At 47.8% G+C, this 19,467-nt stretch overlaps 1 protein-coding gene across 2 annotated transcripts in view; it reads left to right on the top strand.

Moving 5' to 3' along the window:
• The window catches only part of unc5b (unc-5 netrin receptor B), a 208,431-nt gene that overhangs the window by 136,582 nt on the left and 52,382 nt on the right, over positions 1-19,467 (top strand). For both annotated transcript variants that reach the window (XM_033012686.1, XM_033012685.1), the window contains exons 2-3: positions 7,222-7,443; positions 16,192-16,335. In XM_033012686.1, coding sequence (XP_032868577.1) covers positions 7,222-7,443; positions 16,192-16,335 — 366 coding nt within the window. The remainder of the gene's footprint in view (positions 1-7,221; positions 7,444-16,191; positions 16,336-19,467) is intronic.

Genomic DNA, 19,467 nt, shown 5'->3' with positions numbered 1-19,467 from the left:
TCACACCAGGGTCTCATCCATACCCCGTAACACTGCTCTCTCTCCCCATCCCCGCACTCGCAACAAGGGCAGAGTCCCTCTGGTCCTCACCTTTCACCCACACATAATCCTCCGCCATTTCCGCCACCTCCAACGTGACCCCACCACTCGCCACATCTTCCCATCTCCCCCCATGTCTGCCTTCCGCAAAGACCGCTCCCTCCGCAACTCCCTCGTCAATTCTTCCCTTCCCTCCCGCACCACCCCCTCCCCGGGCACTTTCCGTTGCAACCGCAAGAAATGCAACACCTGTCCCTTCACCTCCCCTCTCGACTCCATTCAAGGACCCAAGCAGTCGCTCCAGGTGCGACAAAGGTTCACCTGTATCTCCTCCAACCTCATCTACTGCATCCGCTGCTCTAGATGTCAGCTGATCTATGTCGGTGAGACTAAACGGAGGTTGGGCGATCGTTTCGCCGAACACCTCCGCTCAGTCCGCAATAACCTACCTGAACTCCTGGTGGCTCAGCACTTCAACTCCCCCTCCCATTCCCAATCCGACCTCTCTGTCCTGGGTCTCCTCCATTGCCAGAGTGAGCAACAGCGGAAATTGGAGGAACAGCACCTCATATTCCGTCTGGGGACCTTGCGTCCGGATGGCATTAACATTGAATTCTCCCAATTTTGCTAGCCCTTGCTGTCTCCTCCCCTTCCTTAACCCTCTATCTGTCTCCTCCCACCCTCCCATCTGCCCGCCCTCGGGCTCCTCCTCCTCCTCCCCTTTTCCTTCCTTCTCCCCCCCACCCCCCATCAGTCTGAAGAAGGGGTTCGGCCCGAAACGTCGCCTATTTCCTTCTCTCCATAGATGCTGCTGCACCCGCTGAGTTTCTCCAGCATTTTTGTGTACCTTCGATCTTCCAGCATCTGCAGTTCCTTCTTGAACACATTGAAATGGCATCTGGCTCATTAGACTCTCCATTCACTGGTGGGGCCTGTGACATTAACCATGGGTTCTATGTGCATTGCAATAGAAGGAGAATAAAAGGATGTTCCTTCAGGAAGGAGATGAGGAGGGATTCCTTCAGTCAGAGGGTGGTGAATTTGTGGAATTCTTTGCCACTGAAGGCTGCGGAGGCCAAGTCAGTGGATATTTTTAATGCAGAGATAGATTAGATTTGTGATTAGAGTGAGTGTCAGGGGTTATGGGGGGAAGGCAGGAGAATGGGGTTGAGGGGGAGAGTTAGATCAGCCATGATTGAACGGGGGGAGTGGACGATGGGCCGAATGGCCTAATTCTGCTCCTATCACATGAAATGAGAGAGGAAAACAGGCCGATTAGCCCATCTAGCAAGGAGATATCCAATTGGATTCACGATCGTTGTTTATTTCCCATACAACTTTTTTTCCCCTTAAAATTCTTATCCTTTCTATCCTTTACTATCTAACTTCTTTTTCTTATTCTAATCTTTTTTCAATGTAACAAAAAAAAAAAGAAGTTGTACATAAAATGTATTATGAAAATATATTTAAAAAAATTCTTATCCAATTCCCATTTGAAAGTTGTTGAATCTGTTTCCTTCCTCTTTTATCGAATCTAGGTTTGCCACAGTGTATTTCAACTCGTGATAACTGACTATGTAACAACATTTGTCCTTCTCTCCTGCCTGATTCTGTCATCTTAAAGGGCCTGTCCCACTTAGGCGATTTTTTTCGGCGACAGGCGGAAATGAGGCTGTGGCCACATGGTCGCGGGGTGACACCTGTATTGCCGTTTGTTGTCTCCTCAAGTGCCGGGACATTTTTCTTGTTGCTGCTGGATTTTGAAATGTTCAAAACCTTTCGGCGACAGTGGGCTTGACGTTGCCTGTCTTCTCCCGACGTGGGTTATCGTATGTTGTCGTAGGTTGTCGCCAGGAATACGCCAGGTGACGTTGGTTGTCGCCGGGCGCTGACTTCGGTAAATTCCATTGGCGACAACCAACGTGAACCAGCGACAGGTACCAGCGACTGAATTGTGTTCAATTGTCTTCAGTTGTATCTTTATAAATCTGACCGGTTGTGTCTGTTGGGAAGTAGCATATGTATGTGTGTTTGTATGTGGGTGGGTGCTGGATAGTTTGTCTATGAGCATGTGTAATCGTGTGGAGTTGGTAGGTGTGTGTTGATATGTGGGTGAGTGTTCGGTGTGTGTGTGTATTGAGTGTGGGCATTCTGGTATGTAATGGGTCTGTAGGTGAGTGCGCGTGTGTGTACAAGAAGGAACTGCAGATGCTGGTTTAAACCGAAGATAGACACTAAAAGCTGGAGTAACTCAGCGGGACGGGCAGCATCTCTGGGGAGAAAGAATAGGTGGCGTTTCACGTCGGAAGAAGGGCCTCAACCCGGAACGTCATCCATTCCTTCTCTCCAGAGATGCTGCCTGTCCCGCTGAGTTAAGGGCCTATCCCACTTGGGCGTCATTTACGCGCCATTTACACGACATCATTAAAGCGTCATGACGCATGACACGCGCATGGCGTGCATTACGTGCGCATGGTGCGTGGTGACGTAAGCAGTGACGTGCGGTCATGCACGGCGCCCCAGGATTTTGGGATTCACACAATCTCTGCGCCACCTGCGTGACTTGCAAATGACACCCAAATGGGACAGGCCGTTTACTCCAGCTTTTAGTGTCTATCTTGGGTGTGTGTGTGTTTAACAGTGTGTGTGAGTGCGTTGTGTGTATGTGCATGTATGTGAGTGTTCATTGGGTACATATGAATGTCTGTATGGGTGTCGCGTGTGTACGTGTGGTATGTGTGTGTTGGGAAGTGATCAGTATTGAACGAGGCGTTCCTTCGCCCCAAAGATGTTGCCTCACCCGCTGAGTTTCTCCAGCATTTTTGCCTAGTAATGAACGAGGTTTCGTTTTTCCAAACTGCCCCTCTGTCGTCATAATCCGACTGCAGCAACCTATTGGGTTTCACTCGGTAGCTTGTTCTTGTCTGCAAGGACTTACTCGCCTTCCTTCAAGACAGATGCACTTTTATAACTTCCGCTCCCAACCACCCCTAAGCCTGCTTGTCGAGCCTTTCCTCCCTGCGAAAAATCCAGGCTCCACGGACCACCCGTACACAAGTGCCTGTGTGAAACGTCCTGCCGAACGCACCACACATCTCGCACGTGGACTCCCTCCCAGCAAGAGTGCGATTTCTCCGCGCAGCGTTACACTGCCTCTTCTGTGTCAGAGCTCTGGGGAATGCCCTGACATCTTTCCGTTCCTGATTTACGAGTTGGGAACGTGGTAGATGTTTATTACGAAGGCCCCGCGCCATGTAATAAATGCTCCCTTTCTTACACATGCAGATTGTCCTGGCACGTTGTTGTGTTCCTGTGAACACGTTGAGGCTTTTTCTGCTTGTGCCAAGTCAAAGCTGGGCAACTGCTGCCCCAGTGAAGCTGTTCAACTGTGTTCCAGTATGTAGTTGGACAACTCCCTGTTCCTTCATCCTCCCTGTAGATCGATCACAGAGATCCCAAGGCCAGAAGGTCAAGGTCACCTACAGATCTAATTACAGATCTGTGCGGCACTGTGGCACATCGGTAGAGTTACTGCCACTCTCTCTCTCCCTTCCCCCTCCCTCACACCAACCCCCTCCACCTTCCTCATTCACCCCCCCCTCATATTTACACCCCTGGTTTCAACCCCCTCTATTTTCCCCCTCCCTTCATTCACTCCCTCTCCCCCTCCTTCCCTCAGCTTCTTTATCTCTCCTTTTCTCCCTCTCTCACTCACCTCCGCACTCCCCCCTACATTTGCACCTCTCTCTCCCTCCTCTACCTCCCTCATTCACTCACTCCCCCCCTCCTTCCCTCAGCTTCTTTATCTCTCCTTTTCTCCCTCTCTCACTCACCTCCGCACTCCCCCCTACATTTGCACCTCTCTCTCCCTCCTCTACCTCCCTCATTCACTCACTCCCCCTCCCTCCCTCCCTATCATTTCACCCTCCACATTCCCTCCCTCACACCCACCCCCCTCAACCCCTCTCCCCTCTCCCTCCCCCTCACCACAGATCCAGATTCGATCCTGACTGCGGGTTTGTACGTTCTCCCCGGGACCGCGTGGGTTTTCTCCGGGTGCTCCAGTTTCCTCGCTGGACACTGAAACCTGCCATCATTGGAAATGGTTTTGGTTATGGTTCATATTTGTGTTTATTCTTTTCATGTGTACCGAGGTACAGTGAGAATCAATGTTCAACCTGTACTGTGAAACCTCTCGATGAGATGAATCACACACTAAACGCAAGCAGAACAAAAGTTAAAGGGCATATAATGCCACAGTCATTTTTTGTTTTATTGTTCATAGCCAACTAGTCAATTTCTGTTCAGCTCTAGCTATGGAAAATTAACTTTAGTTTGTATGCGTGTGTTTTATTCCACAGACCAACACAACCTCTTTATTTATCTTTGTTCACCTTGGTAAGGAGCCAAGCTTTCAAACAGTTGGAGCAACATTTCTTTACCAATATCCAAGGCATCTGGCTGTAGGAGAGAATTACTGCTTCGTGTTTATGTTTGAAACCTTGGTTTTCCTTGCAGGCCAGTGTTTGCCAGATGCATGGTCCAGCACCTTAGGTATTACAGTAGTATTCAGAGCTGAGTTCTGTATCCACAAGAGACTGCAGATGCAGGAATCTTGAGTTAAAGGAACAAAGTGCTGGAAGAACTCGGCGAGTCCAGTAGCATCTGTGGAAGCAAGTGGACATTTCAGATTGGGAAGCTTCTTCGGATTAAGTTGCACCTGAATTGGCTGTCAGATTGCTGGTTAGATTAGCGCAAAGCTTTGAGTTCTTGGCGTTAATCTTAGCAGTGATCTTTTGAGGACCATTCGTTTAGATGGGACAGACAAGAAAACACACCGATGCCTCTCCTTCCTGAGGAGACTGAGGAAATTTGGCATGTCTCCAATGACTCTAACAAACTCCTACAGCTTGCTTTGGGAATCCACTGCCCAAGATTGTAAGAAATTGCAGAGTTGTAGATATAGCCCAGTCCATCACACAGAGAAGATTTCCCACCATTGGGTCCACCAGTGAAATGATGAATGCAGTAACATGGTATGAAAATAGTATGACCCTCATAATAATTTCTTTCAATGAAAATCAGGTTCTGAATAATTACATTTAATGTTAGGCCATTGTCTTGGCATTTGGAGTTGGCTGCTCTTTGTAGTAAAAGATCATCATGTCGAAAACATGATTAATCAATGTCCCTCTCATAACTAAAATGAAAAACTGATCACAGTAGGGGCGGGAGGCCGACAAGGAATTGGATAGTCCTGATTTCATTCTTGACATCAATGCTCTTTCGAGAGCACTTTGCAGATAAACAGTGATGGGTGGCTTTTCGGTACATTGAGGGGTTTCGTGATCTTGTTGAATGGTGGAACAGAGGCAAGCACTAAGTGGACATTAGGTTAGAGATACAGCTCAGAAACTGGCCCTTTAGCCCACCGGGTCCACGCCGGCTAAAACCAACACATCAAGGCAACCAAACTCCATGGTGAAGAGGGCAAATAAAGTGGAAAAAAGACTAAATGACTGATTCATGGCCTCCCCCCTGCACCAATGGGGTCATACGACGGAGCAGTGTTCTCTCGATTTGAACTTCAATGTTAGCTAGATGGTCTTCTCAGATAGAGACACTAAATGCTGGAGTACTGTTTCTGCCTCCCACCCCTATCCCAATCATTTTTTCATTTTAGTTATGAGAGGGATATTGATTAAGTATGCTTTGCATACGATGAACTTTTACTACCAAGTGTGACGTTTCGGATTGAGAACCTTCGTTAGACTTTTCAGTCTGAAGAAGAGTCCCGACCCGAGACGTCACGGATCCATTTTCACCAGAGATGCTGCCTGACCCGCTGAGTTATTCCAGCATTTTGTTTCCATCTTCGGTGTAAACCAGCATCTGCAGTTCTTTTTTATTCCATCATTCTTTTCAGTTGGTGAGTGGCTGTGTGTGTGTGTGTGTGTGTGTGTGTGTGTGTGTGTGTGTGTGTGTGTGTGTGTGTGTGTGTGTGGTGTGCACATGTGTGTTTATGCAGTGTGTGTGTGTGCACATGTGTGTGTATGCATATGCACGTGTATGTACGCAGTGTGTGTGCACATGTGTGTGTATGCTATGTGTGTGTATGCTGTGTGCACGCACATGTGCGTGTATGCAGTGTGTGTGTGTGCACATGTGTGTGTGCAGTGTGTGTGTGTGCACATGTGTGTGTATGCAGTGTGTGTATGCATATGTGTGTGTTTGCAGTGTGTGTGTATGCATATGCATGTGGGTGTATGCAGTGTGTATGTGTGCATCCACATGTGTGTGTGTGCGTAGGTGTGCATCCACGTGTGTGTGTGTGCATGTATCCACGTGTGTGTGTGTGCATGTATCCACGTGTGTGTGTGCATTTCTCATACCATGAAGATGTGCCCACTTCAGAGAAACAGGGGTAAGGAACATTACTGAGAGGATTGAAAAGGCATCTTATTTGTGCAATTTGAAAGCTGTGCGGAGAGAGAGAGAGAGAGAGAGAGACCTGCAGTTAATCTGCTCTCATTGCTGCCACAGCTCTATCTGAATCTCGGGAAAGAATGATAGGAGACAGTGTTTCACACGGGCCGAGCTGTAGTGGAAAGACAAACAGCGCTGTTGACAAGCAAGCACGCTTTAGCTGACAGGCGTGCAGCTACTGTCGACGGTGCAGGTAATGACACACTGTGACCGCCTTTGGGGTGGAAGGAGGGAGTGAGAGGAAACATGAGAGCAGGCCGGGAGGGCAGCGCATATGGTTGACGTGACAACTCTCGGGATGGTTAATTTTCCTCAGTTTGGCAGCCTCCAAGGTGCAGAAATAATCCATCTTGAAGCCTGTGTCAGCTGAGGTGGGGGATGACTGACTGCGAATACCGGGAGTAGGAAAGGGCATTTGGCCCTCGTTGGCAGAGAGCTAAACGAAACCATTTTTTTCCATTATCGGAACTGAAAGACACTGTAAACACATTAGGCTGGAGAAAATATGCTGTGCACTTGTTATGACACCAGACTTGATTGATTAAATGCTGGAACTCTCTGTAACTTCTACCTCTATCTCAGAATAATGGATGGCCCTTGTGACTCATCTCCTGTAATGTATATTAAATGCCGCTCAGTTAAACTATGGTGAGATACTCTCTGGTAATCTCCATCCCTCTCCTTGTAACCCCACAGGGACAGACTATGGAGATATGCTGCCCGAGTCCTTTCCATCATCAGCTGCCGAGCCTCTGCCGCGGTTCCTGGTCGAGCCAAGCGATGCCTACATCGTAAAGAACAAACCGGTGGTGATGGCATGTACGGCCACCCCAGCCACACAGATCTACTTCAAGTGCAACGGCGACTGGGTGCATCAGAAGGACCATGTCACTGAGGAGAACGTGGATGAAGTCACAGGTAAGGTTTTGGGAGTGCAACGCAGGTTGGCGGGATGGCGGGAATGGAATGCCTTTTATTGTCATTCAAACAACTTGGTTTGAACGAAATGCATTTTCTACAGTCTTAACATTACAAAAAAAAACAAGACACACACTTAACACAGTTTTCATAAACATCCATCACAGTGAGTCTCCAACACCTCCTCACTGTGCTGGAAGGCATCTTGTCTCTTCTCTTTGTTCTTCTCCCGCGGTCCAGCAGTCCAACTGTAGCATCGAGGTGAACTGGGGATCCGATGTTAAAGCCCCCGGCGGACGATGGGAAGTCCCGTTGGTTGTTTAAGCCGCGCCGGACTCCGAGTCCTTTAAACCCCGCGATTCCAGCGAGAGAAGTTGCCGTTGCGACAGCTCCGAAAAGTGGTCTCCCAACAGGGATCTGGAGCTCCCGATGTTCCTGTGGCTGGAGCCTCCGAAGCTCCGAAGTCGGGCTGCAGCCGCGCGCCACCACAGCTCTCCCCGCTCCGAAGATGGAGCGGGGAGAGCGACATATGATGAAAGAATGGATCGACTGGGATTACATCCACTGGAATTTCGTAGGATGAGATGGGATCTCATAGAAACTAATAAAAATATTAAGGAATTGGACAGGCGAGATGCAGGAAAAATGTTCCTGATGTTGGGGGAGTCCAGAACCAGGGGTCGCACAGTTTAAGAATAAGGGATAGGCCATTTAGGACTGAGATGAGGAAAAACATTTTCACCCGGAGAGTTGTAAATCTGTGTAATTCTCTGTGTGCCACAGAAGGCAGTGGAGAAGGTACAAACTCTGTACAGACAGCACCAGTAGTCATGATCGAACCCGGGTTTCTGGCGCTAAAAGCGCTGTCAGGCAGCAGCTCTACCACTGCATCACCGTGCCGTGTTGCAGTTAGAGTCTTAGATTCATACAGTGATACAGGCCCTTTGGCATTACTTGCCCACACCAGCCAACATGTCCCACCTACACCAGCCCCACCTGCGCGCATTTGGTCCATATCCCTCCAAACCTGTCCTATCCATGGGCGTCTATAACTGTTTCTTAAATGTTGGGATAGTCCCTGCCTCAACTACCTCCTCTGACAGCTTGTTCCATACACCCACCACTTTGTGTGAAAAATTAAGGGGCTGTCCCACTGCGGCAACCTAATTGGTGAGTTTAGAAGAGTTCAGGAGAGTTTGAAAAAATGTCATGTTGAAGACCTCCTTCGACTATGTTGAAGACTAGCTTCAACTAGCTTCGGGAAAATTGGACCGAATAGTTGAGAGCGAAGACGACCTCCTTCGATCACCTTCGACCTCCCTTCGACTAAGTTGAATACTATCTACGACTACCTTTGATTACCTTCGACTACCCTCGATTACCTACGACTAACATGCCGACCTACTACAACCTACTTCGCCTAAACCTACGTGTAAAAAAAGTATCGATTTTTTTCCATGGCGACCTTTTTTACTCCCGGGCATTTTTCAACATGTTGAAAAATACGCCGCGACCAGCTGAGGCCCCGGATATGCGGGGACCACTCTCCAGCACGAAGGAGAGTTACAAAGACCTGCAGATGCTGGTTTAAACAGAAGAGCAATTCAGAGTTACTCCAGCACTTTGTGTCTATCTTTGGTGATTTAAGGGCCTGTCCCAAGGCGATTTTTTCAGCGATTGCCGGCATCATTGACTGACGTATCAGGGCGTGAAGGCGTATGACACCCGGTGTTTGTTCCAAGCGTCGCAACTTTTTTTGTCACCGGTGTCTTTTGGCGATACCGATATGATGCCGGCAGTCGCGGCAAAAATCGGCAAGTGGGGACAGGCCCTTTAATGTTCTTCCTGTGGAAGACTCGATGAGGCAAGTACTCACAGTGGTTGAGTAATTGCCCAAGACGCCGTGGTTCTGAGTCATTGATTCAAAGACATGAGTTCATGTTTCATTACGGCAACTGGGAATTTAACTTCAAGTCATTGTAAATTGGAAATTGCCCCTTTTGTGTAGGGAGTGGATGAGAGAGTGGGATAACACTGAAGTAGTGTGAACAGGTGATTGATGTTTGGCATAGAGTCGATGGGCCAAATGGCCTGTTTGTTTCCATGCACCATCTCCAAACTAAACTGAACTATGTCCATCATTTGGTTCCATCTCCTCGTCGCTAGGGGCAGTGGGGATATTAACCAGAGCCTCCTAACCTTGAGTCTAACCTTGAACTCCGCCAGGACTAACTCTGTGCAAAGATAGCTATAAAAAGCTGGAGTAACTCAGCGGGACAGGCAGCATCTCTGGAGAGAAGGAATGGGTGACGTTTCGGGTTGACACCCTTCTTCGAAACATCAGTCTGAAGAAGGGTCTCGACCCGAAACGTCACCCATTCATTATCTCCAGACGTGCTACCTGTCCTGCTGAGTTACTCCAGCATTTTGTGTTTATTTTCAGTGCAAACCAGCATCTGCGGTTCTTTCCTCCACATTATCCGTGCGCCGGTCAGCCTCCTCGCCTCGACACCCAACATTCCTGCACTGGCCGGGTGCAGCGAACTCACGCCCCTCTCGGGCGAGTGGAGGGAACCGGCTGTTTTTTCACCCCCCAGCCCTCGGGCGTCACAGTGGATATTTTGCTCAGACCACATTTAATTTTACACACCCTAGTTTGCAGACGGAGCTAATCGGTGGGCAGAGAACAAATGGGCGACTGCTTAAACCAAAGCTAAATGCTTATGTGTGTTTATGTTACTTGCAGAGCTCGGCAGCCTTTGAACAGGTCTATAATTATGCATTCAGCATGCTGTCTCCACAATGTCTGTTCTTGAATGGAGCTGCTAGCGTGATTCTGCTGAGATGCAATATTTCTTCCCTTGCACATATTAAGTACATATGTTTTCATTTAATCTCTGCTTCCTGTTTGCTTAACAAGACAGAAAAATGTAGTCTTTATAAGAAGCACTTATCTCCCCGTTGCTAATTAACTTTCTTCTTTCCAACCATAACAGATACCGAAAACTGCCTCCCTGTATTTAACAGCAGGGACTAAAGCACAGGAGGTCACCTAAAGGGCCTGTCCCACTTAGTGATTTTTTTCAGCGACTGCTGGCGTCATATCAGTGTTTCGCCAAAAGTGTGTGAACATTTCAAAATGAATTTGCCAGCAGCGGTACAATGAGAAAGAACACACTAAAACACAATTCAAAGTTAATACAAACAGTGATGAATGCTGTGGTGGAAGGCACAACATTTGGCCAGTCCTCCTCCATTTTCCCCTGTGGTCGGGACCTCGACCCTCCGTTGCGACACTTGAAAAAACACCGCACGTGTTATGTCATCCTGCCGCTTCACGGCGCGAATTTTCGGTGACCTGATATGTCAGTCAATGATGCCGGCTGTCACCGAAAAAATCGGCAAGTGGGACAGGCCCTTAACCCTTCATGTTCCAGCTTCTGAGTTGGAGTTGCCAGATCCCCTTTCCCGGCTTCTTGCACAGATTTCAACGGTGCAGGAGGAGGCTTTTCACCCATCAAGTCTATGCCAGCTCCAAGGACAGCATTCCTGTCAATACCATTTCCACGGAGGCTCAGCTGGTCGAGCCACTGCCTCGTAGTGCCAGAGTCCCGGGTTCGATCCCGACCTCGGGCGCTGTCTGCGGGGATTACCTTGTGACCACGTGGGTTTCCTCCAGGCGCTCCGGTTTCCTCCCACATGCCAAAGACGTGCGGTTTGTCGGTTAATAGGCCCCCTGTAAATTGCCCCCCCCGGTATGTATGATAGAACTAGTGTACGCTGTAAGGGGGATCGCTGGTCAGCACGGACTCGGTGGGCCGAAGGGCCTGTTTCCATGCTGTATCTTTTTAACTGAACTCAACTAAACTAAAAGAATGTGCCATCCATGGACTGAATGCAACAGGCAATCAAAGCTGCTCTATCCAGAATCTATCGGCACACGGCACGGATCAAGTGAACCCCTCTGTGGGGTTGGATCATTCTTTGAAATGGTGAACAACAATTCGAACTGCTCCTTAGGTTATGTAACGCAAGAACACAACAAATAGGGAGCAGGGGTGAGGCCACCTGGCCTTTCAGGTTTGTCTCCCCATTCCATATGATCACGACTGATCTACGCTCGCCTCAATGCCTCTTCTGTGCCAATTCCCCATAGCCATCAATTACCTGATCTTTCAACAACAACAAAAATCTATCTCCACTTTAAATACCTCTCATGATACAGCCTGCACAAGACATTTGGTAGAGAATTCAGGAGATTCACCTCTCGCTGTTTTATTTTAGAGATACAGCGCGGAAACAGATCTGTTTCTACCCTGCCGAGCTTCCCCACCCCACCCCTCTATGCTGTTCTGTAACTCGTATGGTTCAAAAAGATCAATACCTATTTTTCCAAGCGAAAGAGAATATAGGTCGCACCCTGGCCACTCTCTCTTCTCCCCTCTCCCATCGAGCAAAAGGTATAGAAGTGTGAACACGCACACCTCCAGATTCGGGGACAGTTTCTTCCCAGCTGTTATCAGGCAACTGAATCATCCTACCTCAACCAGGGAGCAGTGCTGAACTACTATCTACCAATTAGATGACCCTCGGACTATCCTTGATTGGGCTTTAAAGGTACACAAAATTGCTGGGGAAACTCAGCGGGTGCAGCAGCATCTATGGAGCGAAGGAAATAGGCGACGTTTCGGGCCGAAATTGGGCTTTGCTGGCTTTACCTTGCACTAAACGTCATTCCCTTATCGTGTATCTATACACTGTAAATGGACTGATTGTAATCATGTATTGCGTTTCCGCTGACTGGTTAGCGCGCAACAAAAAGCTTTTCATTGTATCTCGATGCACGTGACAATAAACTAAACTGAGACTGAACTAAAAGGTTTAATTACTTGAACTCTTGGGCCAAGTAAGAATTGACTAAACCCCAATAACTGATAGGAGCAGAATTTGTCCCCAGTCTATTCCTTTCCACTGAACGCAATCTGCAAAATCCGTGCGTGACGACAATGTAATTGCAAGATAAGTTAACTAGCGGCAGAGGTGGGCAGGCTGGTGAGGGACCAGTAAAGTGCAGCAGTTCTCTGGTGTACAGTTTCAATGGAAAATGTCAGACATATCAAATAACCAGCTCTTTATTTACTCAGAGCAGCGACCCAGAAACATTTCCCAAAGCTAACCGTCTCTAATGTACTTTAGATTTACTCTAATGTATCCGGTCTCAATAGGTCAGTACCAGCATAAATAACCAGCTTTGTTTCTGCCATTGAAGCCCTTCCCTCAAGCAGATCTACTTTCAATTAAGGTTCAGAAATTGCCTCATTGGTACAAACATTCGGCAAAGGCCTCACAAATTCTCCCAGCATTTAATGATTTTGTTAGAATAGCAGTGAGCAGCAATCTATTGTATGTGTGTCTGTGGCTGGTTTAACCACCAGTGCTGCAGTTCTCCTCGTTGCCCTCAGAGACTCTCGTTGAAGCCCATCTCTTTGACCAACTGAGCCAGATTTTGACTGGCTCATGCACCTGTAGATGTTTCACCATAAGCACTGTATAAATCCTGTGTGTGTGTGTGTGTGTGTGTGTGTGTGTGTGTGTGTGTGTGTGTGTGTGTGTGTGTGTGTGTGTGTGTGTGTGTGTGTGTGTGTGTGTGTGTGTTTGAGTGTTTTCGGTGTGTATGTGCATGTTGGTGTGTGTGTGTGTGTGTGTGTATTGGTATGTGTGTGAGTTGGTGTGTGTGTGTTGGCATGTGTGTGTTGGCATGTGTGTGTGTGTGTGTGTGCTTGTGTGTGTGCGTCGGTGTATGTGTGTGTTAGTGTGTGTTTGTCTGTATTGGTATGTGTGAGTTGCAGTGTATGTGTTGGCATGTGTGTGTGTGTGTGTTTGTGTGTGTTGTGTGCTGGCATGTGTATTGATGTGTGTGTGTGTGTGTGTTGGCGTGTGTGTGTGTTAGTGTGTGTGTGTGTGTGTGTGTGTGTGTGTGTGTGTGTGTGTGTGTGTGTGTGTGTGTGTGTGTGTGTGTGTGTGTTGGCGTGTGTGTGTGTGTGTGTGTTGGCGTATGTGTGTGTGTGCATCACAGTGATGTTGTGTTTCTCCAGTAGCTTTCAACCCATAGTATCTCGTAAGGTGGAAATAGGTCCTAAGGCCCGTGATGCCCATGTTGACCATCAGATATCCATCTACCCTAATCCCCATTTACCAGTGGTGACATAGTGTTTCCTCCTTTATAAGAGTGGCTGTATTCAAACCACGTCACTGCCTGTGAAGCCATATACTGTATATGCCGGATTTGGTGAAGTAGGGTCAAGGCCATCAATTAAAATAGAATTAATCAGAAACTTGAATTGAATTGATAGACACAGCATGAAACAGGCCCATTGACCCCGTCAGTTCGACCATCGATCACCCTAGTTCTATGTTATCCCATTTTCTCATCCACATCCTACACCCAAGGGGCAATTTACAAACCTGCATGCCTTCGGAATGTGGGAGGAAACCGGAGCACCGAGAGAAAACCCACGCGGTCACAAGGGGAATGCACAAACTCCGTACAGACCGCACCCGTAGTCAGGATCGAACCCGCGTCTCTGGCGCTGTGAGGCAGCAACTCTACCGCAGCGCCACCGTGCCACCCTGGCTCAACCAAAGGCAGGCTATCTATTCGAATTGCAAAGATGCAGCATGGTTATTGTTCCACAATCTGACCATCCAAACCCTGTCTCTGAAGAACATGTTGAGTAATGATTGCTGTTGAAATCCGCGGGATTCATGTCAGGTATCACATCGCATTCAGTTGATATGATTCTGCAATATTTCTTCCCTTGTAACAGATTGGCATCAATATTCCTCATAACTCAGTGAACAGCATGAATTAAACTTAACTGCAGACACAATCCTCCACATATCTGATGTTATTACAGATAACAAACAATTTTAAAGTGGCAACTGGCTACCAGTCTATCAATTCAAGTCAAGGAGCTTGGAACCAGGTCCTTCGGCCCAGCATGTCCATGATGTATTCCTGTGTGTTCCTTGATCCTGCACCAGTTAAACTGTGAGCAAACATTGGGCCTGAATGGACTTGGCTCCATTTGAGCACATCCGTTTGGTGGTTGAGGGTGTAGTGCAGATGTCCTTAAGGCACCATCCGATTTACTGAGGAGAAGATCTGCATTAATATGAATGTAAACACATTTATAACAAGGATTCTTTATGACATTCCCATGGGAGTGAGCGTAATTTCAGCCAAGGGAAAGTATTTACTCATTGTTTTAGCCGTCGTTTATTATTCCTCCAGGTAGCTGCTAACAAAGATAAAGCCATCAGTTTTTCTTCTCATTGAAGGATGATGTAGTACAGAGAATGGATGCAGCATTTTACCCACAAAGAAATTTCACAAACGACTCTAAAGCATTTTTAGGTAATACGTCAAGGATTCTTAATGGAGGCAGACAAGAAATGGTGGGCAGGATTGCAGTCGTACCAGAGACTGGTGGTGGTTTGCTATCGAAACCGACTATGGGGTGAAAATAACAATACAACAGATGCTGGAAATCTCAAATTCAAAACGTGAATGCTGGAAGTGATCGGCAGGTAGGGAAAGAGAATCAGAGTTCAAGGATCAGGTCCCAAACGTTAAACATGGCTTTGCAAAGTAAAGGTAGTTTGGAAAACAGTAAAAGGGAAAAAAAATGAATTTAGACAGTAAATGGTTGGGGTTAACTCTGCAGGGCAGGCAGCATCTCTGGAGAGGAGGGGATGGATAACATTTCAGGATGAGACCATTCTTCAGGAAGGAAAAGGAAAAAAAGTATTGTGTTTCTGTGTCACTACTTTATGTGGTTCCAGTGTTTTAGAGCCAAGGACCATTTGAAATCCAGTCACTGCTCTATTGTGTGAAAATGGTGGTCAACATGTTCACTGGAAGCTTCCATGACAGCAATGTGTTGGTGATGCATTGCTGAGGGGGATAAATATTGACCAGATCACGGACGGGGTAGCTCTTGTGCTCTTCTTCAAAGCAGGAACACATGAAGAGTTGCATCCACCAGAGAGTGGGACCTCTGACAGTGTGGCACTGTCTCAGCCCCGCACCATAGCGAGAGCCTCGATCTATTGGAGCCCACGATCGCGGAAGAGCAAGGGGAAAGACTTGAACCTTCCACCACAGTGAGGAGTGTGTAGGAGTCACTGTGGTGGATGTTCAATGTTAAAAGGTGTTTTGATTATTTTGTCTCCAAGATGGCTTCCGGAAGGGAGAGTGAACGCTGGCGCGCTAAGGTGCCGCTGCTCTCTCTTTGAATCGTGTGTTGTTGATGTCCCTACTATTTTTTTTGTTTTTTGTTTTATTCTGCTTATATGTTTTGTCATCTGCTTGTTACATTTTGTAAGGCGTCCTTGAGAGTCTTTGGTAGGCGTCCAAAAGTATAATGTTAATAATAATTGCTGCAGCCTGCGCAGAAAAGCCACCGTTGTGCCGTGCATGTCTCCACTTCCTCAAGGGAGAGGCATACCCAAAGTATCAGAGTAACAGAGTAAGTGCGAGTCAAGCAGCATCTCCGGAGAGAAAAGATGCGTGATGTTTCGGGTGGGAAGAAGGGTACCGACCCGAAACGTCACCCATCCATTTTCTCCCGCCTGACCTGCCGGGTTACTCCAGCACTTTGTGTCTACCTTCGGTATAATCCAGCACCTGCGGTTCCTTCCTAGACTACTCCACTTACTAACTAACTGATCTCTTCTGTTGCACAGGGCTGGTCGTTCGGGAGGTTCACATTGAGGTGTCCCGGCAACAGGTGGAGGAGCTGTTCGGTCTGGAAGACTTCTGGTGCCAGTGCGTTGCCTGGAGCGCCTCGGGTACGACCAAGAGCAGAAGAGCTTACGTCCGTATTGCCTGTACGTATACGCCTGTCCTCTACACCTCGTGGTCCGGGCACTCATCTTGATCTACAAACATGTCTAGAACATTTTCATTCAATGTCCCTTTTGACGTTATTTCGTGCTAATGTTAGTGCCCCCGTTTCAGTTTAGTTTATTGTCATGTGTACTGAGGTAGAGTGAAAATCTTTTTGTTGCGTGCTACCCAACCAGCTGAAAGACAACTCATGATTACAATTGAGCCATTTACAGTGTGCAGGTACATGATAAGAATAAGGGTAAGCCATTTAGAATGGAGATGAGGAAACACTTTCAGAGAGTTATGAGGCTGTGGAATTCTCTGTGGAGAATGGAGGGCGGTGGAGGCAGGTTCTCTTGATACTTTCAAGAGAGAGCTTGATAGGACTCTTAAAGATAGCAGAGTCGGGAGATATGGGGAGAAGGCAGGAACGGGGCACTGATCATGGTCACATTGAATGGCGCTGCTGGCTCAAAGGGCAAAATGGCCTACTCCTGCATCTATTGTCTTTGTCTATTGTCTATAAGGGAATAACGTTTAGTGCAAGGTAAACCTCAGTGGTTTATGCAAAGGAGAATATGATCATAGGTGATGTTTCAATATGGCTGGTCTTCAGGTAGTGGTTTGGTTACATTGCAACCATTCATTCCCAATCAGGGTGAGAGAGCAATGGGAACTCTCATTCTACGCCTGCCGTCGCCCTTGCTTCATGTTCTACTTGTATTTGCACCGTCTGGTGGGAATTAAATGGTCTGCACAACACTAGGATAGGTGAGCGGACCTCCACTGCCATCACTGAAATAAGCCCGTGACTAGTAAACCCAGATAGGCACATAGTGCTGGAGTAACTCAGCGGGTCAGGCAGCATCTCTGGAGAAAAGGAATAGGTGACCTTTTTGGTCAGAACTCATTTTCAGACTGAAAGATAGAGAAGGCCAGAACAAAATAGGGCCAACAACAGATTAAGAAGCAAATAGTGAGGTACATGGATAGGACAAGTTTAGAGGGGGACAGGCCAAATGCAGGCAGGTGGGACTAGTATAGACAGGACATGTTGGTCGGGGGTGGGAGATTGCAACCTTCATGTGGTCCGCCCTGTTTCGACGAATGCAATCACGCACGCCACATGCAAGAAGAAGAAGACATGTTGGTCGATGTGGGCAAGTTGGGCCGAAGGGCATGTTTCCACACTGCATGACTCTATAATAGATGACCTCAGGAAGGGTGAAGTCCATAATGGCCTGCTGTTAGCTGAGGTAGATGTGTGAACAAAGGGATACAAGGATACAAACAGTGGAACTAGTAGGATGGCCAGGGTGGGGTTGTGGTGGAGAGACGGGGGGGAGAATGCGGAAGTTACTTGGAATATGAGAAATCAACATTCATACCACTGGGTTGTAAGCTGCCCAAGTGAAATATGATGTGTTACTCCTCCAATTTACATGTGGCCTCACTCTGACAATGGAGGAGGTGCAGGACAGAAAGGTCAGTGTGGGAATGGGAGGGGGCGGGGCATTTAAGTGTTTGACAACCAGGAGATGGCCTAGGCCAAGGCGGACTGAGGGTAAGCCTATGAGAACTTATGGGAGGGATGTAGGGCTTTGGAGTGAAGTCGTGATGATTATGTTTTTCGTAGACGCCAGTGTAACTTACATAGTTGCAGTCTGTCTATTGGAAAGGTTTCTCAAGCAGAGGGTTGTGATTGCAACTGGAGTTATGTCAGCCTGAAGCATTGCCTGAGGTGTTTCCTGTTCCCACCAAACCAGTGTTGTTCTATAAATGCATTCCATAGTGGATTCAACAGTTTTGACAGCATGGAAACAGGCCCTTTGGCCCATCGAGTCCACGTCAACCATCGATAACCCATTCATACTGGTTCTATGTTATCCCACTTTTGCATCCACTCACTATGGGCAATCCACAGAGGGCCAATTTACCTACAAACCTGCACGTCTTGGCGGTGTGCAATGAAAGCGGAGCACCTGGAGGAGAACGTGTAAACTCCACACAGACAGCACCCGAGGTCAGGATCGAACCTGGGGTCTTGGCTACTCTACCAGCTGTGCCACCCCCATGCTGCTGCCCCCTATTGAAAATGGGTGCAACATCGCACTTTGTCCAATAGCCCTGAATATCCATCAAGATCTGTTAATAGAGGCACAATTTAGAGTATTGTGATCAGTTCTGGGCACCATGTTATAGGCAATTTGTTGCCAAACCGGAAAGGGCGCGGAGAAGATTTACGAGAATGTTGCCTGGATTCGAGAGCCTGAGCCACAGGGAAAGGTTGAGCAGGCTAGGACTGTATTCCTTGGCAGGTAGGAGGCAGGAGGATGAGGGGTGGTCTTACAGAAGTGTACAACATCATGAGTGGAATAGATTGGGTAAATGCACCGAGTCTCTTGCCCAGAGTAGACGAATCGAGAACCAGGGGACATAGTTCAAGGTGAGGGGGGGGGGGGGGGGGGGGGGGACCTGAGGGTTAACTTTTTTACACAAAGGGTAACGGGTGTTTGGAACGAGCTGCCGGAGGAGGTTGTTGAGGCAGGTACCATCACAACATTGAAGAGACATTCAGACAGGTACATGGATAGTAGGTACACTGGACAAACTCAGCGGGTGCAGCAGCATCTATGGATATGGATAGGTTAGGTTTAGAGGGATATGGGCCAAACGCAGGCAGGTGGGACAGAGCAAGTTGGGCCTGTTTCCATACTCTATGACTCTATAACACAAGGAACTACTGATGCTGGAATCTGGTGTAGAACGCAAAGTGCTGGAGTAACTCAACGAGTCAGGTGCCTGATCTGCTGAGTTACGTCGGCACTTGGTCTTCTGCACATGATTTCTGCATCTAGAGTTATTTGTGTTTACAGTATGGAACTCCTGCGAAATCTCCTCAAGAAGACGTTCTCCTCCTCTCTCCAACAGGAGTTCTGTGAGACCCCTTCTCACTGCACCCCCTCTCACTGCGCCCCCTCTGTGATTTCACTATCTACGTCCTCCGGAGATGCTGCCTGGCCCGCTGAGTTACTCCAACATTTTATGCTCCACTAATCCCTCTCCTGAAATAAATAGCTCCTGCTCTTTGGAAGATTTTGATGAGCAACATACTGCTGATGCTCAATAAA

This window comes from Amblyraja radiata, chromosome 37 (assembly GCF_010909765.2).
Source record: "Amblyraja radiata isolate CabotCenter1 chromosome 37, sAmbRad1.1.pri, whole genome shotgun sequence".
NCBI classification, from domain to species: Eukaryota; Metazoa; Chordata; class Chondrichthyes; order Rajiformes; family Rajidae; genus Amblyraja; species Amblyraja radiata.
This window is presented reverse-complemented; position numbering and strand designations above follow the sequence as displayed.